The sequence below is a fragment of the Camelus ferus genome, chromosome 11 (assembly GCF_009834535.1).
Source record: "Camelus ferus isolate YT-003-E chromosome 11, BCGSAC_Cfer_1.0, whole genome shotgun sequence".
Classification (NCBI taxonomy): Eukaryota; Metazoa; Chordata; class Mammalia; order Artiodactyla; family Camelidae; genus Camelus; species Camelus ferus.
This window is the reverse complement of record NC_045706.1, coordinates 61,736,138-61,758,802: the sequence shown is the minus strand read 5'-3', so window position 1 is coordinate 61,758,802 and position 22,665 is coordinate 61,736,138. Positions and strand designations below refer to the sequence as shown.

The 22,665-nt window shown below is 40.6% G+C and overlaps 1 protein-coding gene across 2 annotated transcripts in view; it reads left to right on the top strand.

The window, feature by feature from the left end:
• ERCC6 (ERCC excision repair 6, chromatin remodeling factor) overlaps positions 1 to 22,665 on the top strand; it is a 70,185-nt gene that overhangs the window by 25,861 nt on the left and 21,659 nt on the right. The window contains exons 6-9 of one of the 2 annotated variants that reach the window (XM_032491677.1): positions 1,472 to 1,600; positions 6,409 to 6,567; positions 13,231 to 13,366; positions 22,269 to 22,439. In XM_032491677.1, the coding sequence (XP_032347568.1) occupies positions 1,472 to 1,600; positions 6,409 to 6,567; positions 13,231 to 13,366; positions 22,269 to 22,439 (595 nt within the window). The remainder of the gene's footprint in view (positions 1 to 1,471; positions 1,601 to 6,408; positions 6,568 to 13,230; positions 13,367 to 22,268; positions 22,440 to 22,665) is intronic. The other variant, XM_032491678.1, reaches the window with a different exon arrangement.

Here is a 22,665-nt window from a genome sequence, read left to right as displayed (position 1 = left end):
GTTCTATGATAGCTGTTTCCTCAGATTTGGTCATATACTGCCTTTTCCATCAGCTGTTCTCTGCAGATCACCAACAGTGCTTGTCTGTAGGTTCTCTTAGTACCCTGCGAAGCAATTCCAGATCACCAGCTAGTTCTTCTCTATTGATCACCATTAAACCTCAGTTCGCCCTTCCTTTTGTTACTTTGATGAGTTGAAATTTTCAACAAGGCAACAGTTCCTCAGAGGACGTGCTTTAAGGTCCTCCAGCAGCTCCCTGCATGGGGTTGCCTGTTGCTCTTGTGTTTGGCGTCTGTGCTGGTTTGGTAACTGGTACTGGAAAACATGCCGTTCCTCCAGCCGGGTGGTGTGTGTGGTCTTACTTTTCCATTGTCTCCTTTACCTTCCCTTACCCCCCTCTCTAATTCGGGCAGTCAGTGGCAGATGAATGCCTTCTTATATATGTTTCTGTTCTCACTCCATTCCTATGAGCTTTTTACTTTGAAGGCATTTTTCTGTGTTACTGGTTTATTTCATTTCCACCATTCTGTGAAATTCACAGTGTCATTTGCATGCATACTGGAAAAAGCCATCCTTCTAGTTTGGAAATGACTAGAATGTGAGGCTGTTGGCTTTTTTTTTTTCACTCGTGACACCAGTGTCCATTATAGGTATATGGGTGCAAAATTAGTCTGGCTGAATGGCTGCACCTGCCCAGCAGCCTTGGTGTATCGCCAAGACTTTCAGATCTTTAGACATTTTTTCTGTTACACATAAATAGTGTCTTCTGAAATACAAATATTCAGCTTACTTGGTATCTGAAAAGCATCGTATTACTAAATTTACAACTTAGATTTTTAGTGTACACATTTTCTTCTCAGTGGTGTAATTATCAGTTCTTTTATGTTACTGATGCCTCCCCCAATTAAGTAATCAATATGTGAGCCTGATATATAGTAATTTTGGGCCAAAATTTGCTTTTTGTTCAAGATCCTGTGCTGTTTTTGCTATGACTGTCACATCGTTAGCACAGAAATAGTAATTATAAATAAAATCTATTTTTTCTTACATTGTCATTTTGGAGATGCAACATTTAGCATCTATAAATTTAGTTATATTGAAATTTTCACTGAATCTTTTCTGGAATTAAGTTCATATATCTTAGGAACTAGCAGGGAGATTTTCCCTTAGGGTATGCCAGGAGAGGAGCAAGTAGTTTTGATAATGAAATGAGACCTTATAGAAATATTTCTAGAGCAGCTATAATCATTCAAATGAGAATTGAATTGAAAAGGAAGGAAAAGAGAATCAGTTGGGTTTTGTTTTTTTTTTTTCTTCTTTGAATATCAGTGTTTTAGGTAATCTGATGGCAGCAGAAGGCTAAAAGACCATGCTAATTTGTCTGTTTTTTCCTGAGCATTACTGAGAACTCTCTATTTTAATCTGGTTTGGAAACAAAGTAACGGAAATGTGATTTTTGTTTCTGTGGCAGGAGATGGAATAAACTGAGGCTGCAAGACAAAGAGAAGCGTCTGACGCTCGAAGAGGATTCTGAGGAGAGCGAGGCCGAATTTGACGAAGGTTTTAAAATGCCGGGTTTTCTGTTCAAAAAGCTTTTTAAGTACGTGCCATGTGTTCTTTCCTTTACATCCGTCATCAAGCCATTGTGTACAAATTAGTATTTTAGGAATTACATAGTCATTACCTGTGGGCCTTTACGGTACTTGCAGCAATTTATTGCTAATATAGATACTGTCAGATGAAATTTTAGCCACATGCTGTTCATTAAAACGAGATGATAATAAATTGGCCAGAGTGCACATTGGGTATGTTTGTAAACTGATGAATCTGTGTGGACCTGTCTCAGCAGACTAAAAGCAACACATTTAAAAGCCATCTACATTGAGTTATTTTTTATTCTTAGCAATTTTAAGGGGCCAGACCTCTAATTTCTTAAATCAGATTAATTAAGAAGAGTTGCCTGTTAAAATCAATATCGGTGAGGGTTTTTACTTCTAGGTTGAAAGAAGAAACTGTGTAGAGATTGTTTTCTGAGCATCTTCTATTGTGCTTCAGGGTATAATACTTTTGAGCCAACCATACGTGCTTCTAAATACTTCGTGTAGATGCTATTCTGGTATCAAAAGAGAAGATATAGGCAAACACCTATAGGATTAAGTTGCTATTTGAAAGTGACCGTGTTTCTTATGTGAAGTGGCCCAGGGTTGCAGATAACTGGATGCTGCGTGGTACATGCATGCCTCTAGCCTGCAAGGCCCCGGAGAGTCTCCCTTGATGAATGTAAATACTGAGCCCCGTATTCAGCCTCATCACTCCTGGGGTTTACTTAAGAAGGTACTTTAGGAAGGTTTCTTCAATGCATATAGGAAGTCAAACCATTAACTAGCTTCTTTCTGTCTCTTGTGTCATCACTTGGTAGTTGGGTGCAGGATGCAAACTTCTTTCTTCAAGACCGTTATGTTTGCTCTCCTTCATAGATTCAGCTGTCAGCCCTGCCCTGAACTTGTGCAGGCATGCTTTTATTATCATTTTAATTTTTCTCTTGGGGGTGGAGGGGACAAAGGGAGTACTTATTTTATCTCACTAAACATATAGGAAAGCTGAATCCTAAAGATGTAAAGTGTCTCAGCTGGGGTGCCACAACTAGACAGAAAAACTATAGAGAAATTCGAATCTGAATCTTCCTAGGAATTTTTGTAGATATTTTAGAGCCAGAGAGGTGGCCGCTCTGTTGATTGCTTCTCCCAAATGAAAATGAACTATGGAAAGGTAAATAAAGATAATATGTATTGGCAACTGTTTTCATCTTCTCTAAAGTGATTGCTTATTAAGGAACAGGACACATGGCATTAGTGTTGTAATAGCAAAAGGAATGCCCAATTATAGAGTAAATTGATTTAATAAGGACAGGATACTTCTGCATGTGTATTAAGTGATTTGACAAATATCCTCAAGAATCAAGTTGAATGTTCATTTTTGTATAAATGTGAGATTTTTCTAGCAAGGAAATTTCAGTTACTAGAACCAAACTTTGCTTTACTAAGAATATATAGGATTCAGTGTGTGGACTATTAACCCTTTTGTAGTTAATGTAAATACATGAGGGTTTTTTTGTAAATTTGTCTTAATTGCATATTCCTGGAAAGTATTTTGTTTTATCTCTCAAAATCAGGACTTTAAATATTTCATAAATGTTATGAAACTTCTATTTATTCTGCTATATGAAAAAAAAAAGTAATGGGATTGATAGAGTCTCCATTTTTCTTTCATGATTAAGTTTTAGCCAGGTCAATTTAATTTTAAGCTGTAGATATATTTTTACTGTATTTACCGCACTCTGTGGAATTAAATTAACAAGGTATATCTGTACACAAGGGAGTCAGCAGGCATAGTTATCTATTTAAGTGCTATTTTCTGCAAGATCATGGTTAACTTTTAAAATTCTGTTTTGAACGTCTGCCCAGCAAATGTATTTGATGGTGTGATTTGGCAGTCAGATGACAAAATTCAGTCTTTTGACTTTGCTTTTAGCCACTCTAGTAAATGCAATCTTGGGTTAATGTGACAATGCTGAAATATACCAATTTTCTGTGGCTATTTTGTGATGCTTCAGTCTTGTGATTGAAGCAGTTTCTTTACTGTTGTTTTACAATAGTTTGTAAAAATCTTTAACATTCCCTAAAGAGTAATTTTTATATGTTTTCAAAGGTTCTGAAAACTGAATTCTGTAGCCTGCTTTCGTTTAAAGTATGTAATGTTTTAGAATGTCTCTTATTAGGAAATTAAAGCAACAAAACCTGAGTCAGTTACTGCCCCTGCTGGAACCAGAACCCAGGCTCACTCCCTAACTCCTCCAACAGCAACTGTGCCTGCCAGCCGGTGTGCTGGAGCAGCCCGAGGGCCTTTATGGAAAGAGCCACTCTTTGCATCTTTGTACCACTTCCCCAGTCGTGGTTGGGGATTTCCATGTAGTGATGTGACTTACAGGGCTGCCCAGGAGCTAAGTCATTTCTTTAGTGCTAATCATCTTCTTGCAACACACAATCATACACTGTTTGAACACCCTTGGAATTAACATTTGTCAGTGAGGAAACACCTGGCACACTGTCTCTGCCTCTCATTCCTGACTCCCTCTGGGATACCATGTGGGTCACCGTTTTTTATTCCTTTTCTGGTTTCTCGATTGCTCCTCTCTAGATTCTTCCCACTTCAAGTTGGCTGGCCCCAGACAGAAAGAGGTCTTGGTCTGTGTTGGGTGGAGGCAGTGTGGTGTAGCGGTAAAACACTGGAATGATCACCAGGAGATTTTGGCGCCTACTCTGCCCAGAGGAGCTGGTCCCAAAGTTGTTCTGCACCTCAATGAAAGGAGATTGTTTGATTAGAATTCAGTGATCCTGAACGTACATCAGTTTTTTGGAGAACTTTTTGGACTACATCTTTTTCCATGGCTGAGATCAGTCCAGTGTAACTAGTTCACAGCCAGCTTTTATTCTTAGATCAGAATTTTTCGTCCTCAACACAACTGACATTTAGGGCTGAATAATTCTTTGTTGTAGGGACCATTATGTGCATTGTAGGATGTTGAATAGCATCTCTGGCCTCTACCCACTAGAAAACATTTGTACTTTCCTAGTTGTAACAACCAAAAATGTCTTTAGGTTGTGCCAAATGTCCCCTTGGAGAGCAGTGTACCCTCCCCCCAACTCCCCAATTCCTGGTTGAGAACTGCTGGTCAAGATTATCTCCTAAGTGAAAGCACTTTGGAATCAGAGGTTCTGGATTTCAGTTCTGGCTTGCTCATATTTTGTGCTAGCAGTGTGACCTTTTACACATACCTTAACCTCTCTGTGCCTTCATTTCCTAACTATGAAATGGGCTGATCCTCATTGTGTGGGCAGGTTGTATCCAAACCACCTGGTGCCTCCCCGATTGGAGGCCCCTGAAGTGATCGGTAGCCTTTATTCTCTTTATTCTAATTTATATAGTGTGTGTTCATAGAACTTGTCCTTCATCCCAAATTAAGTGATGTTTTATCCATACTAGACTTCACTGTTTTGATTTTACATCTTCTCCTCCAGGATGCATAGTCAATGTGTCTATTATAATTAGCAAACTTAAGCAGCAGAATTCTCATTCGGAGCTTTCCTTATGTGATAGGTAATGGCAGCAGCTAGAGTCATACTTTTGGAATTGATTTGCAAAATACTGAGGGAAAGTTAATTATGACGTATTTACTAAGAGGAGTGTGAATAGAACTGATTTAACAAGGACTGAAATCCACAAGGAGATTTTAGTTACACCAGGGTGCAGAGAGTAAACATCTGGGCAGTAAAACAGCAAAACCACCACCCCTGTCTTTTAAGGTGGGCAGCTCATTAGCCTTGGTGTTTTGTTTGGAGGAGGGGGTAGAACCCTTCAGCTTTCTTTCACTGTCTTTTAAGCATTTTTTTGCTTTAGTTTTTTTTTTTTTTTATATAACTTGGTATATATCTTCATATCATTCCATGATGTTAAATCGTTCTTCCACTCTCAATAATACATTTTGCTTTATTCCTTTTTAACTTCATTTTTAGATTATTGAATTAAATATACCATTGATGGAGAAAGGCAACTGCCAACTCTTTCTTTTTAAGAGGGGAATGTATTATTTCTCTTTGACCTGTACTCCCTATTTAAAATTTTAATAGCTCTGACCTTTTTGTTTCTATGATAAAGTCCTTGAATCAAGTTCTGCTTTAAAATTTTAAAAGACCTTTTGTATTGAGTCTTTAAACTGTTTGGTTCTTTTTTCTTGCATCTGCTAGTAATATGACAGAATCGTCTGTTATGTACTAATTTTGTGAGCAGCCCTATTATTCAGACTTGTTTATGGTCTTAAAATTTAATTTAATTTTTCCCATAAAAAGATAATACGATTACCAAGTGACTTCTCAACAGTATATGCTGTAAATTGGTGTTCTCTGTCCTGCCTTTTGATGCTGTTCACATTGCAAAAGCAAATGTTAATGCCTCTTTTCATAAAAAAATTATTGAAACTTTACATAACTGAAAGTATTTTGAGTTTTTTTTTCCATAGAAGTATTGAATAAAAGATAATAAGTTTATGCTTGTTTACCAGGCTATTTCTAATGTTGGAAAAGAAATGAAATAGTCCCTAATTACCCCATCTATCAGTTTAATTAGAAATGTGTTAACGTTTCTGTAAAGAAAAATTTGTGATTTTATGCCTAGGTAATCAAAAATGTATGACCTTATAAATATAATACTCATGTAAAACACACATCCGGCATGCTTCTCTGACTGGTGCTAGAACCTCGCCAAATGATTAATTCATGAGTACTTGCTGTTACGATCTGTATTATCCACCATTTGCCATTTTCTTTTTCTTGTTGGTGTTTGTTGTTGTAGGTACCAGCAGACAGGTGTTAGGTGGCTGTGGGAATTGCACTGCCAGCAGGCAGGAGGAATTCTGGGAGACGAAATGGGATTGGGCAAGACCATCCAGATAATTGCCTTCTTGGCAGGTCTGAGCTACAGCAAGATCAGGACTCGTGGTTCAAATTACAGGCAAGTGCTCCTCTGCAGACTGTCAGTCTGTGGAGCTCAATTAATATTTCATCAGATGTATTGCTGTGGAGGAGGGTCTTGTGAATTATTGATGACATTTCAATTACAATATTCCTTTAATTCTTTTAGTGGGGGACATCAAAGGAAAATTTTTACGAGACAATGGAGCTGTAGGGCAGGAGAAATTAAACATGTAACACTTTTAATGAATTCCAGGCATTGATGCTTCATTTTGCAGATGAGCCCCACTAGATATTTTGGGTCAATACAGTGTCTAAGGTTAGCGTCTGCAAATGGATTGTTTACAAACTCAATTATGTTAATATCAATAGTTTACACAATATGGAATTTTAAATTAGACATAATACCTTTAGTTCCATTTATTAAATTTTACATTAAAATATTTGTTCTGGCAGGGGACCAGGTGAGCATTACAGTAAGTACAAAGTCTCTTCATGGGGAAAGTTGAAGCTTTGGAGAAGCCATTCTCCCGAATTTCTTTTGTAATCATTTTGCATGTTAGCATTTGCAGATAGGGCTTTCTTTTTTAAATGAAGTTATGTACTTGTGTGCTCACTATGTTGTCTACTTCCTCTCCCAGTCCTTAAGAATTTTATGTAAATTCTAAAGCCAGCATCTAAGCAACCGGCTAAAATGATAGAAAACGAATTTTAGGTTGTAATCTTTATTCTCTTTAGGAATTTAAATAAACTGTGAAAGCTTTACTATTCTGAAAGAATAAGCATTTAAAACTGTGTTAGTTCTGAATGATAGGACTGAAATACTTTATCTTGAAATATAGTGGGCATTTCCATCTTTAAGCTGTAAATTGGCTTTATGGAAATCAGTGTTGGTAAAAAATAATGCTAGATTAAGTTATGTAGGATATTTAATCTTGAACGTAGATAATCAAGGACTCTTTGGATTCCAGTAGGCTTACCTAATGAGTAACAGCAAGATATTTACGAGATGGGTACGTCACAGAAACCTCAGGCACTCGCTAGATATGACTGGGTGACCCTTTGACAGGGCACAAAGTTACTGTCCTGCACGCTGGTTCATCAGCAGAGAGATACTTAGTCAAGAGCCAAATACAAACTGTAAACCACTGAGTAAAGAATTTTTTTCTTTGAATCTTCCGAGTTTTGTTTTTGTTAATTTTGTGTGAAAATATCCCATCCCAATGGAAAAATCAAAGATGAAAATGGGCATTAGTGTTTTCTTAACTATAAATGTCATTAGTTTACTGTTTTAAAAAATGCTTTTTTCTGTTCCTAATAAGCTCTTTGGTTGGCTTGGCTCTCCACCTCTACTTTTTTTTTGTTGTTTGTGTTTTGATAACTAGAATTAGCCCCAAGCTGCCCCAAATAGTTTCTAGCACTGTCTTTCTCTACTTAAATGGTTTCTGGGATTTTCTTATTTCCCATCTCTTTTCTTCCCCTCCCTTCCTATCACCATGAAACTTGTGTGGCGTCTAATACGCTGGGCCTAGGAAACCTAAAGTCATCCCTGCAGTCTAGTTTTGATCGAAAAATTAAAACATGCTCTCTCGAGTGGTGACAGTCCTACCAGGAGTGAAGTCAGGGCTAATAATGAGCAGCAGCTGTAATCAATTAACTATCAATGCAGCGCTCCTCTTTCCCATAATGAAGTAGTGTGGCACGTTGGACTATAGCCCAGATCTCTTTATTAAAATGGCGTTGGTGGAAGTGGCTTCCCAGAATGCAGTTATACATCAACCAAACAACCGGGCTCTTCAGGAATAGAGGTGCACGGAGGAGCGTGGTCCCCTCCGTGTCCATGTGCCGAAGCGAATTGTGTGACATTTTCTCACAGTTTTATAATACGTCCTCCTCTGAAGCTAGATGAACTTGGAGTTCTCCTCTATGTTTGTGTGCTCAAGAAAAACATTCAGATGAATAGTCAAACAAAGTTCTGTGTGAGCCAGCCTTGCATCGTTGGCTTCATTGTACATTTCCTCTGAACTCTCATGAGCTGTGAATTTGGGGGCCCTAATTTGAGATGGTCTTAGTGTTGTAATTTTAAGGTCAACAATCACTGAAACCATGTAAGTTTCTCAGGCACCATGAAGGAACTTCGTGGTAAAGGAAGTTTTAATTTTTGTTTATTTAACGTGTCTTATATGTGCGTTTTTTTTTTTAAAGAGGGGAAAGCATATTTACACGTGGTTAGCAAAAATCTAAACTGGTTGTTTTCTCAATTCATAATGTGTACACTAGCTTCTTTTCACTTTGCCATTCATACAATAGTGCTAGGCTCTCAGAATTTTATGATGGAGAGGAAATATATTAGTCACCTTTCCAACTTCAGTTAATACTTTGAAATCTTGGATATCATTTAGTAAATTCCTAATTACACATAACTAGCCTGAAAAAGTTAATAAACTTTCAAAGGTAAATATTTTTACTTTGTAAGTCCTGGTAAGGGCTTACAGGTTTCCATCCTGCAAGTTGAAATCGGAGCTATCGGCATGGCGTAAACTCATTAGGTAATCAGTGATAATCGAAGATGAAAGGAATTGCAGCCAGTTTGGTAATTGATGCTAATCACTGCAGTGCATTTAGCCGTTTCTCCCGCGCATCTCACCGGTACTGAGGGCTGCAGAAGGGTGGTGCAGCTGATGTGAACGTTAATGGGTCTGATAGCCCCTTCTGTGGTTCAGGAACGATCTAGGTCCACTCCCAGATTTCCACTCAGTGGGAAAATCTCCTTAGTCTTCTAATAGACAGAATGGCAGAAATTAAAGGGCATCATAATGCCAGATAGATGTTCAGCTAGAATAAAATACTGGCCTTAAATGACAAAGTGTGAGGCATCAATGTAGCAATTTATGGAGAGCGTGTTATAAAAAGAACAGAAATGATCTATGACCTACGAAAGCATACGTATGTATTTGTGTTTGTTGGAAAGCGAGTTTGTTTTTAAATATTTTAGATGGGCTTTGATTGGTTGTTTCTTAATCCTTGCTAAGTGAGTATTGATGATAACTCTCTTTGATTCCCCTCAGAGGATATGAAGAAGCTGGTGCATTTAATCCTTTTAGAAAGGAATATTGTCACGGAGTGGGCCAGGGTGGAGTCATGCTCTCCCCCGGGAGTTGAGGGGGCGCCTGCCTGGGACCTGCCCTTGGGGAGGAGCAGAGCAGGGCTTGGGAATTCTGCGGGAAGTGTCAGCAATCCGAGGGGCAGGGGCAGTGACTTGTCACTGGAGGTTGAGAGGCTTGAGAAGTGGGTGGAGGCACGTTGTTACACTGGGGTCTAAGGGTAAGCCTCCTTTAAGTTATGTCTTGTTTTTCTTCTAGAACTGCAAGGTATTTTTCAGTTGTGCAGAAGAAGATTATTTTTAATTTTTCAAGCACTATGTGATTTACTCTAATTTACAAAAAATTTTTTTTAAGTTCAGGGATCATTTATTGAACAGTAGCAAGAAAATGTAAGTCACCCATGATCCCCCCAAGTCAGAAATAATCTCTTTTTAATGTTTCAATATAATTTCTTCCAACCTTTAAAAAAAAATTCCATTTAATAAAGCCACTGTCCTTTAGTTATTGCCTGTGGTCTCCTGTGCAGGGAGATGGTTTGAGGGAGAGGCTGCCTCTGTACTCTCAAGGAGCCCGGTGAGGGCGATGCTTGTTATGACGGGGTTCATATGGGGTCCTAACTAGTGTGCACGCACCGAGGAAGGGTCCTTAACCTATGAGGAGAGACAGGGACAGGGAGCGCGCTGTAGAAGAATCCGAGGGCTGAAGGGCAGGTACAGGGTGGCTGGGAGGAGAGGCTATGAAGGGAAAAGGCGAAGGTTGAGAGGTCGGAGGAGTATGCACTTTGTAGTAACTGAAGACGTGCTTGCAGGGGCATGCTGGACCACAGGAACCCTGAGAGGTGAGGCTGAGGAGGTGGGCCGCCATTAGGTCCTTGTGGCCTTATGTGCCAGGTTAAGGTACCTGGACTGTTCTGAGGGTAGGGGGCAAAGGGATGAGTCATTCAGATTTTGCTTTCTTGAATGATTGTGCTAGAAAGTATAGTAACCCAGTAAGAGATGAGAGTGGCCAGAAGTGGAGTTATCAACAGTGTATTTGCAGAGACACGGTGACTCTGGGAGGCGTTTAGGAGGTGGACGTGTGACACGAACCCAGTCCAGGTTGGGAAGTGCAGTGGAGAACAAGAAGGGCAGAGCAGGGATGAGGCCTGGATTTCCAATTTGGGTGCCTGGAGAATGGGTGACAGTTCTTCCCACTGAATTAGGAGACATGGGAGGAAGGCAAAGTAGGGGAGGTTGCAGTGTGGTGCCATGGGGACAGCTAAGTGGAGAGATCAGCCAGCAGTTGGACCTTCAGGCCTCTGGTACTTTGGAGTTTGGGACAGGGATTGGGCTGGAGACCTAGACTGGCATCGTCAGTGTCTAGGGAGTAACTTACACTTGAGAGTTACGAGAGGGCGTGGGGAGGGTGTGTGCAGTGGGTTGGTGCATCTAGCTTCAGATGTTCAGCAGCCTTGTTGGGCGGAAAAAGGTAGGGAGCAGAGAGTGACAGTTTAAAAAGTGCCGGTGACTCTGCTCCAGAATGAGTGAGAGGTGGACCATGTGGGTTTCCAGGGTCCTTTGTCAAATCTTGGCTCCCAGTTGTCTCTGGTAGCGTGAGCTGGGTGTGAGTCTCATGCTGAAGAGAGCCACATAGTTAGACTTTTGCTTAATGTTCATTTTATGCACCAGCTAGCACCCATCTCCCAGCAAGACTGAAGTTGAAGCAACTCCAGTAATGGGAGCATCGATGTCGGGAGGGTGTGGGTTCAGACAGGAAAAGGGACGCCTGTTCCATGTAATAGCAGGGAAGGGGGGCAGGATGGTACAGATTCAGTCAGGTGCCCGTGGTACGTAATTGATCAGGGTATTTTGATTGCAGGTAAAAAAAAAAAAAAATCCTGGCCCTACATTGGGTTAAATGTTCACAAAATGTGTGATATACCTAGAAACCTACAAAGAGGGTAGGCTGTAGACACAGCATGATCAACATCCCAGTGATGTCATCAGGGGCCCAGACACTTTAATTTTCTCCTGAGGGCAGTTCTTCTTGTGGCCATGAGATCTCTTTGCACTGGAGCCCAGCTGCCAGTGGCCACTGGGCTCAGTTTCCTTGTCCACATGCAGCAGGGGAGACCAAGAGAGGCGATTCCACAGCCTAGAGTGTTAAGTCCTTCCTTACCCTGTGCGAGGCATCTTCCCAGCCCCTCAGTGGACTGGCGAGTGTCACCGGGGGAGTACTGTGTGCTGAAGGGCCGCAGGCGTGGCTTCACTCCTCTTCGCCATAGCCAGACAATGGCCAGAGTCCCACCAAGGACATGTCTGGGAAGGAGGAGGGGGTGCCTGCACAAAACTGTGATTCTGTTCGGAAGCAGAGAGAGGAGAGATGGATGTTGAGATAGTGGCCGTAATCAGTTTACTGGCTCCCTGTGTGTAAGTAAATTGGGGTGATTCCATAAAAAAGGTCATTTTTTAAAAGACTTATGAGCATTTTTCAGGTTTTAAGTATTCTTCATTTTCATGGTTATATGGTGTTCCATCTTATTTAACAAACTCTAGTATAGTATCTACTATATACTGTTCCAAGTACGTTATAGATATTGATTTAATCTTCGTGTAACCCTGTATGATCAATATTATTATTATTCCTATTTTAAGATGAGACACCGAGGTTCAGTTAGTGTATGCAGAGCTGGGATTCAGACCCAGACAGTGCTCCTAACCACCAGCCTGTGCTGTAGTCAGATCAGATGGTTTCTGTAACCCTTCTCTTATTTACAGATGTTCAGGTGGCACCCACTTTCCCCGCAGCACAAATAATGCTACCACGTGTATCCTGACCCATCAGTGTTTGTCTGGTCAACACGCCCCTTGTTAAGGCTCTGGCCATGTAACGCTCAGCTGCTTCCCCTGAAAACCGCGCAACTTGCTGTCTGTTGGCGTGGGCTTTCTAGAAGTGGTCACTGTGATGCTCTCCCACTGGTATTTTTTATCACATGGAGGAGCCAGCAGCATGATGTAGTGAAAGAACAGGCTGCAGCAATCAGACGACCGACTCGAGGCGTTGCTCCGTCTCCTGGGACCCATGTCGCCTTTGGACCGCCAGTCTTCAGCATCCCCTAACAGTGCAGGATTTTGGTTCTGCTCACTTCCCAGGGCTGTGAGATTGATTGACAGCCTCTGGGTGGAAACTCTGGGTAGACTATAAAGCTTCCAACCAATCGAAGCTACTCTTATGTTCACGTAGTGTAAGATATATCGTCTAGTACCTTCACTGGTCTGGAATAGAAAGGAGAGAAAAGTATTTTTGTCACGTGATTTTTGTTTGATTTTCTTTTACTTTGCAATAGACATTACCTTTTAACGTGTTGGCAGGCCGGCATTTCCCCTTAACATCTGCACCCACTAATTGATGAATAGGGTTGTAGGGATTTCACTTAGTGGGTTTTATCCTTAAGACCTTGTTCTTTAAAGAAAATATCAGTAAATTTCCATAACTAGGATTTTCTTATTTGAACTGCTAAGTTTTTGTTTGTTTCTTTTTTTTTTCTTTGTTTTTTTGGCAGTTGATGACCCATGTGCTGTCATTCATGGTTGTCTTTTCTTCTTGGACACTGCATGCAGGTTCGAGGGGTTGGGTCCCACTATAATTGTCTGTCCAACGACAGTGATGCATCAGTGGGTGAAGGAATTTCACACGTGGTGGCCTCCGTTCAGAGTGGCAATTCTGCACGAAACCGGGTCCTTTACCCACAAAAAGGTAACGTTACGATACTTGAGTACCTCTTCTGCTTGTTTTGTTTTAAAGCCTTGCGTTTTACTTAATTTCTTTTGCTTTGATCCATGTATTACTCAAATGTATGTTTCTGTGTTTCTTTCATGCATTTAAACGTATTGTTATTGATTTAATTTGGAGCTCTGTATTTTCAAAACAATTATGAACCTAGTCTTGCTCGTGCTAACTGTCCATAGGAGGCGTTGAGACATGTTTATTGTCCCGTGAAACACAACTGGGCACACACAGGGTGCCACTGGCCTGATAGCGTGAGTGGGACTGGAAACAGGGACTTACGCAGCGGTTAACTGGCTGGATTTGGGGCATTAGTAGCTTTAGACAGTTTTAGGAAAGTGGGTACAAAAGTATAGTAACTCTTGATTGGTAAATGCATTTGTTAACGTGCTTTTAACTTGTTTTAATGAACAAAAGAACAGCCTGCCATTTTGAGAATTTCATAATTTGTATTGGTACCTTTGAGTTAAGTTGCTTTTTGTTCTCTGAATTCTTGATCGCCATGTAAGTATAATCAGTTTTTTTTGAAAGTCACATTTCCTCACTTACTCGTAGTTTTAGCCACATTATCAAAAGAGAGTCTTACCATCTCTTACCCTAGCAGGTCGACCGTATTATGCTTTTTTTTATTCTCCTCTGACTTACCAGCTAGACTGTATGCTCTGCAGAGTAGGGATGTCTTCCTCATTTTTTGTATCCCAAGTGCCCCATAGCTGAATAAATAGTAATTACACATTGTCACCGTGGGTTTGCAGGTCACTCTGTAGACAAGAAGTGGCAGCTTGTTGTGCCTTCTTTCTTTGCCGAGTCTTCGGAGCCCATAAGTGAGCTCTCGGCGCCCCCGTGAAAGGATGCCCCCTGAAAGAGCTGTTGAACGTCGGCCTCACTGGGTTAAATCCACGTGAGCCGCTAACCTCCAGTGTCTTTGCAGTTCTGCCAGTACCCCCTTTCCTCCAAATTCCCATTCTGTTCGTGATCGCAAGTAAGTGGAACTTTTGGTAGTAGTGAATCAGAGTATCTGTAATTTCGTAGCTCCAGTTTGATGCCACAGAGTCTTGCTTTACTACCTGTTATTAAAATCAGCTAACTTTGCCCTGAATTTTAAATAATAAAATGGAAAACAAGTGAGTTGAAATAATGAAGTAGGGTAAATGCCGCAGTCAAAAAAAAAAAAAAGGTAGTGATTTTTCTTTTTGGCAGCATGAAAATAACAGTTTTAGATTATTTTTGTAGTCCAACTAAGTTGTTGTAACTATCCTGTCATCAGATCACCCTCATAAAACATTTTTGATTCCTTTTTTCACTTCTGTTGTCTGTTGACATTTCATAGTGTTTTGTATTGGAAAATCCTACACTTGGATTCATTCATTGATGCATGTCTTTAAAAGGCAAATTTTTCATATGTTCCTCTTTATCCTTTCATTTCTTCTGCACTGGTGGAGTGTGTATTTCACACCTTCACCGTATCATGGCTTCCCTGCGTTTCCTCTGTTACTATAACCTGAAAAAGAACCTTCATGAAATACATTGACTCATTAGTGGAGATAGAATTGACATTGGTCAGTGTCTCTGTTGGTGAGACTTGCTTCCTTAATTTGTTTGGCAGACAAAACCTTGAAGAATGTATCATTTCACTTTTGTTTACAAAGATCGCACCTTCTGAGGTGGTTTTGCCCATACAGACACATGCATACAAACGCTCGTCCATGCCTTTTTTTAGTGCTGAACAGTTTACCAAGGACTTTAACTTGCAGTTTGTCACTTGACTTTTGAGGAAAAGCAGTGGACTTGTTTATTTACTCTGACTCTTAACTCTTTTGACAGTTCCTTTTCCATCATAAAGTATCTCAGATCTCTAAAGATATGTAAACTGTTATGCAAAAGATGGAAAAGTCCTTTTGCATCTTTCAAACCATACTCTCCACTTAGAAACACAGTTTACTGTTTATTGTTAATGTTAATATCAGTTTATTATTTGTGAGGGTGACGCATTGAGAATGTATTCATTCCTTTGCACAAGGCCTGGTTAGTAACACTTACAAGATCAGAGCTCTGGCTTCTGGATTAAAACACCGAGGTGGCATTTGCTCCCTTTGCCCCTTCCTTTTATATTTGTATGTACAGGTCTTGTCACCACCCTGTACACACCTGTTGGCTTATAGGTGTGTGTTGCATTGCAATAGAGTTTACATTTCTTAATCACATTTCAGATGTTCTACCAATGCTGGTCTGTCCTCTAACCCAGCGTCTAATATCTGACTTCCTTTCCATCCTTACAGGCTGAGATTCCTCTTTCCATGGGGCAGCTTTCTGTGCCCACCAGCTGTCCTGTCTAAGTGTAATAGCGGTGTTCCAGCACAGGGGCCTTCAGCGCTGCAGAAAATAGGGAAAAGAAGAGAATTTCTCTTTTAGGGAACTTAAAGGCATCATAATGCCAGAAGTATTCTGCTTTTCGTTCAAATAGATCATTTTTATTTTTCTAATCATTCAGAATTAAAAATCATTACTTTTCTAATCAATATGGTAAGAAGTAAAATTTTGTAAATTTTTCATTTAGGAAACAGAGATCAAATGATCAGTTTGTAAACGGAATATATCTGTCATTCTTCCTCCCTGCATTGCCTTTTAGCTTCCCACCTCTCTCACCACGTGATCCTGTATCATCTTTGTTAATATTCTCTTTGGTTGACAGCATAATTTAGAATTATCAAATGCACACCCAGCAACTGTGCAAAAAAAAATGTGGCTAATATTTTCAACCAAATGATCAAATCAGATAAAGACATTTTCAGGCTTCTGAATCTCCTTTAATGGTCAGTTGAAATCTCATTTAACAGGAATCAAGGATTTTCCTTTTCTCATTATGTTTTATGATCTCTTTTTTCTAACAGAGAGAAACTTGATCTGTGAGTGGATTAATATTTATTTGTTGAATAACTATAAACACAGTATTGCAGGTATTTGATGTTATTAGGGCTCCAAAAATGGATATGATGTTTTTAACTGACCTTGAAAAGCTCACCATTTTCTTGGGGAAAGAAAATAATATGAAAAGATAATAAAAGAAGGCAGTTTTGTGATACTTACCCCATAACTCACAGTGGGTGGTGGCATCTTTAGCACTGTGTTGTAAAGTTCATTTAATTATTAAGGACCCTTTTTTCAATTTGTTGGAAGATGTGTGTGAGAAGTTTCTTGCTTATATTCTGAGATAGTTGTCACTTTATAGCTTTCCCACCTTTCCCTGCTATGTAGGGTTTTGTAACTCTGTGGGATATTTTTGATAACTCAGAGAGATTTATCATTTTGATCAATTCATGGCATTTAGAGGCATCAGATTGAAAAATGCAACCGTGGCATAAAGGCTTAAAAGCATAGATTTTATAATTTCCAGAGCCAGGGTTTGAATCTTGGATCTGCCATTTTATAGCTTTGTGACCTGGGGCAAGTCACTTAGCTTCTCTGAGCCTAGACTGATCTCCTGAAAATGGGTAATTTTGTGAGGATTTGTTGGGTTAATATGTGTGCACAGTAAGCTTAGTGTGGTCCCCAGCACAGAACGTTTACTTGGGTAATTCCTACTATTAGAAAAAAGAATGTAGTAGTCCTTGTCATCTCAGTACCTGAGAAAAGAAAAGAGGCTCTGATGTTTCTAATGGATTCCGTATAAATACACTTGATAGAAGATTTGCACCTGCTGTATCAAAAATATTCATAGTCTTTCACGTCTAGACCTTTTCCCCTCATGTCCAGATGTGTTGGCCCCAAATGGAAACAGTGAAATAGAATGTTAAAATTTTTTGAGAAATGCAAGGGGTGATTATAGAACAGACCACACAGAAAGAACACGACCATTTGATGCACCTGTCATCACGTGTTCTTCGAAAAGGTTCATTTTCTAAAACACTAGTGTAAAAAGACTTGGCTTTTTAACAGGCTGGAAGGGAGTCAACTGAAAACATAACAAATGAAAGTAGGAGAGGGCCACACGGTTCCTCAAGCATCCTCAATATTTCAGACCCATTGCAGGTACACAAATGATAACACAAAGTGATGGAGTTCCTATTAACTTCAGCGACGGCGTATACACTGAGTACAACAAGAAATGATAGATGCTACCTACGCTCGTTCTGTGAGGGCTATTGTGAAGTTGTGTTGCCGGAGCCCTTTTTTCCTCCATTGTCAGCACAAATCCTTGTTTATTAAAGATTTAGCTTGAAGGAAATTTTAATTAATTACAGGTGCAGTAAATCCTGCCTGGGAAGCCGCCGTGCTGCTTCCCGTGAATGGCCTTCATGTGCCTGTGCTCCACGCCGCTCCCCCCGCTGCCTGACAGCGTGATTTATGGCTGTTGTTTTCCACCAGTCCACTGTTTGCCCTCTAGGAGGGACTGGTCTCCTGAGCCTCCGTAATAACGGCAGCGCTTTCACAGACATCTTTTAATGACAACAGCGCTGCATTCAGTAAGTCAGGCTAATTGCAGATGTACCCTATTAATTGCAAAAACTAGGAGAGGTTACATATTTTACAAGCTTTTAATTTGAAACCGCCCGAGATGATTTGTCTTAAGTGTTTGGATAGAGACGTCCATAATATTCAACAATTCACCATTATTGAAACTCCAGGCTAGGCGGTTATAGAATCCTGAGATGGAATCAGGTGAAAACAAATAGTCTTGGATGTGTTTTTACCCAGTGGCTGTTAAGTGGAGGTTATATTTTCAACGGGGACATTGGACGATTTTTACTTTTTTTTTATAAAAGCATCTTCTTGATTCTTCATCCTCATACATCTTTCTGAATATGGTAGAAATTCTGTATTTCTGGAGCTAACATTACAGAATTAACCTCAGTTCTTCAACATGCAACAGAAGGAAACATCGCTTCTGCGGTTGAGCCACTTGAGAGGCTCGGCATCTCGTTTGTTTACTGGTGGCAAAGGGATGTCCAGAGTCGGGCTCGGGGTGGTGTTCCTTGGAGGGTAGTGGAATGATTGTGGCGCATCTGTGCGTCCAGCAGTTAGGAGTCCCAGGGCCGTGAGCCAGTGGACCCACGTGGGCAGGATTTGGCCACGAGCCAGTGGACATTTTATGTGACTGGTAATTTCACTTCTGCTGTACTTCGGGCCCCAAACAGTTGTCATTGTTCTCCTGTCCCAGTCCTCTCTGTGCACACGCGGTACCGTGCCTGGTGTAGAGCGGGCACGGAGCATTCCCCTGTCCTGGGTGGCTGTCGTCCCCCGTCCTACCTGCTTCTTGACTTCTTAGCAGCCTCTGCTCTCCTAGGAGGAGGTGGAAATGAGGATGGAATGGGGATTGCTGCCTGCCCGGAATCTCAGTGGGAGATAGACATGTGGAGGAGCTATGGAAGCTCCTGGCTTCTAAAAGGCCCAGGACCGGTGGGATGTGTTCAGGGTGGAGCAATGCGTCTTTGGACAGCCTGCTTTTCTTCACTGGACACTCGCTGCCGGGGCGGGGCTGGTGGCAATGGAGTAGCAGTGTCGCCCCAGAGAAGTGGGTGGAGGCGAGGCCTGGAAGAGCCCGTACGTGCGTTTGAAAGCCTGTGAGTCCTGAGGTGTTTACTGCTGCATTTGTCATAAGGTTAAGAAGTCAGGAAGTGGTTAAATCAGATGTGGCCTTCAAGGTAGGATTGTGCAGGCAATGAAAACTGTGAATAGGAAGATGGCAAAATAATAGTCATAATAACACAGCTCTCACCAGTCAAACCTTTAATCGTATCCGGTATTAGAGCTCTTAGCTCTGAAGTTTGAGTGTATTATGACGTGAGAAGACTTTCTCTTTTCCTCTTTCAAAATTTTCTTAGCCCTTGTTACACCCTTTCATGTTCTATTGAACTAAAAATATTCGAATCCTTGTTTATTAAGTTAATACCACTTCTAAGGATGTTGAATTTTAAATTTAATAAATTTAAAATTTGTATGATTATGATTACATGAATTGTGGTATTAGTTTTCCTAGCATTAAGCTATTCTTCTATTCCTGCGATGCCTTATTAGCTTAATATAGTGCTAGATTTTATTTATAAAGTAATGGACCTCTAGTCAGGGTGGGGCTGCGGGTACGTACACAAGTGTGTTGCGTCCGTCAGTTTTGAAAAGAGGGTTTTGCTAGCCTTAAAATAATGACTTGGAATGCATTCTGTCTTTTTCTGTGTTTCAGAACAGTTTAAATAACAGGGTTGATTCCTACTTCACTCTAAAACTCCTTGGGTCTGGCAGGCTTCTGGTGGGAAAGTATACCATCTTTTTCAAGTTCTTCAGTATTGGTCTGGTTGGTTTGTCTCATTTTTCTTGGGTCCATTTGGTAATTCATTTTTTTGAAACACCCGTCCTCTGTCAATGTTCAGGTTCTTTGGCGTTAGATTTGCACACAGCATGGGCTAAGATTTCAGTTCTCTGCATCCGCGGTCGACTCCTTTATCGTTTCTCACGCTGCCCATCCGAGTCTGTTCCTCGGGCTGACTTTTCAGAGGTTTGTCTGGTTTTTGGTCTTTTCAAAGAGTCACTTAGGTTTTTGCTTTATCAGCTCTACCAGGTTTGTTCCTTAAGCTTCACTAGTTTTTGTTTTTACCTTACCGTCTCAATGTGCTGTTTTCAGCCGACGGCATTGGCCGCGGGGTTTGATCTCAGACCCAGCGGAGAGGGAGGATTCTGTGTGGGCTAAGGCTCTGCTGAGAGCTGTTACAAGGAGCCCACTGCTGGCGACACTCAGATCTTTGGCTCCTTATTTTTAAATTTGCGATTATCCTTAGTCTGTCTTCCTGTCTTCTGACCGGCAAACTCAGAGGCCGTGGCCGCATCTGCTGCGGGTAGTGGATGAGCCGCTTTGCCAGCGCAGCTCCGAGGGCTGTGCTTCGGGCAGGCAGTGGCTCTTCTCTCTGGTGTGCTGTCTCCTTAAAATGCAAACTAGCCCTGCCTTTTCTGTTCAGTTCTTTTTGTCTGCTGTTTGTATTTCTAATCCTGCCCTTTTTTTTGTTTGCGTTTCCTTGGTACATCTTTGATAGTTCCCTTATTCTTAACATCCCAGCGCCAGTCTGGTTTGGGTCTCTTAAACACAAGGCTGGGTTTTGGCCATGCTCTCCCTGCTGACAACCCGCCGGTGTGATTGTTTCGTCTGAGACCAGCTATCTTATTTTCTGTTCATGATATTGTCTGTTTTTTATATTTCCCTAATTGTTTTTCTATTTCTTATTATTTTTTTCCCTGATAGTGGTTTGATAGCTCTATAATCTATTTCTTTTCTAGTATTTGTGCTGAAGTAGCAACTATTAATCAATAAATGGGGTTAAATTTTTTTTACAAATGTATTTCAACCAATTTTTCTCTCCTGATACAGAGTTTAATAGTATTCATCACCTGTGCCCCGTTCTGCCCTTGGATAAGAGGAGAATTTTAATACACTCTTATTTTCCCCTCTTTTCACTCTAGGCTTTGTTAAATTAAACTGGAATTATAGTAATGCAAAAATATATCCCTTTTTATATTTTAGATCCTTTCTTAACAGCTTCATTAATATTTAAAACAGTATTTTAATATTTACTTAATTACTGTTTTAACAGTCTGTTTTAAGAACTGGTCGATATGCTACATGTGATCTTCCCTTACAAGGGTTTTCTTTTGTAGTAGAGTAAGAGGCAGTGTTGCCTAATAGTTAATAGTAACCAGCTCTGGAGTTGGCCGCTTTTCTGCACTCAGATCCTGGCTCCATCACCTACCAGCTGTTTGACCTGATGTTATTATTTACTGCGTCTAAGCCACGGTTTTCTCATCTGTACATCGGGGTTAATAAGGACATCTGTCCTGTCGCAGCGAGTGGCAACAAGCGCTCCATCGGGGCTGAGCACCGCGGTCGGGAGCTCTGTGTCTGCGCTTGCGCAGAGAGCAGTGGCCTGGGCACCCTCCTTCTCCCGCCCACGGAAGGGGCTGCCTTCATTTGGCGACTGCACACTTGCCCTGGCTGGACTTCGGGAGCTGCGCCTAGCCCGTCTCTTGCTGGTTTGTCTTCTGTCCTTGCCTGTCTGAAGGTGGAATTCATTTACTTCTTTCTGTCAAGCATGACTGCTAGTTTGGATCAATGCAGGATTCCAGGGTCACCGCTTTCTCCCTAGAGTTATGGGAAGGTTTTTCCCTTTGCTCTCTGACATTTTTAGTGTTGGCAGAAAAGATAATCCAACGCAGGTAGAATCCTTTTCCTCTTGAGGGAATCATTTCTCTTCCTGTTTTGTTCTGACTGGAAGCTACAGCATTTTCTCTTATTTTATTTTTGGAATTCAGACATCTAGCAGGTGTATACCCAGGTGTATGGCTTTTTCTGTATTTCTGCCTGACAGTCTAGGCTGTTTTACTTTGTAGACTCCCAGTCTCTCCTCAGAATTTTTTTCTATCATTTTTTAAAAATCACTTTTTTAATATCCTTTCTACTCTTCCCTCCTGAAATTCACATTGTATGTTGTTAAAGCTACTGGATTTGTTGCATCTCCTTTCTTGCTTTTGTTTTGAAATAATAAATCATTTTCCATCTATGTTTGAAGTTTAACAAGGATTGACACAGAGGATGTTTTGGAAAAAATAAAAATTGGGCAAGTGTTCACATGTTATGCCTTTCACTGGTCCTCTTTTGAGCCCTCCTCCCCCGCAGTAGTGGATTTGATAGTCAGTGTTCATTACTTACAGATTAATGAAACATAAAATAAACTTCCAGTGCTGATCAGGTAGAATTATGTTGTATGTGTTATGTTTGTGTACATTTATGAAAGTGCTTTCGATTGCATCACGATCGCAAGGTTGATTTTAAGAGTCATGCTCATTTAACTTCTCATTTCCAACTGGCTTTACTATTTTGTCATCGTTTTAGGAGAAACTAATTCGAGACATCGCTCACTGTCATGGAATTTTGATCACTTCTTACTCCTACATTCGACTGATGCAAGATGATATTAGCAGGCACGACTGGCACTACGTGATCTTGGATGAAGGACACAAAATTCGCAATCCAAATGCTGCCATCACCCTTGCTTGCAAACAGGTGTGACCTCTTACAACAAGCGTGGTTTCCACGCGGGTAATATTTAATTGAGAATAAACTCTCTGCTTGGAGTAACACACTTATTGAATCTTTCCTTGTGCTTTTTGCAGAAGGAGTTTGAAATACACATTTTGCCTTAATGCAGAAAACGTTTTATTCTTGCTTTAATCATTTTTTCTAAAATTCAAATTGTTCACATTACTCACTGTCTCTTTTAGGGGTCCAT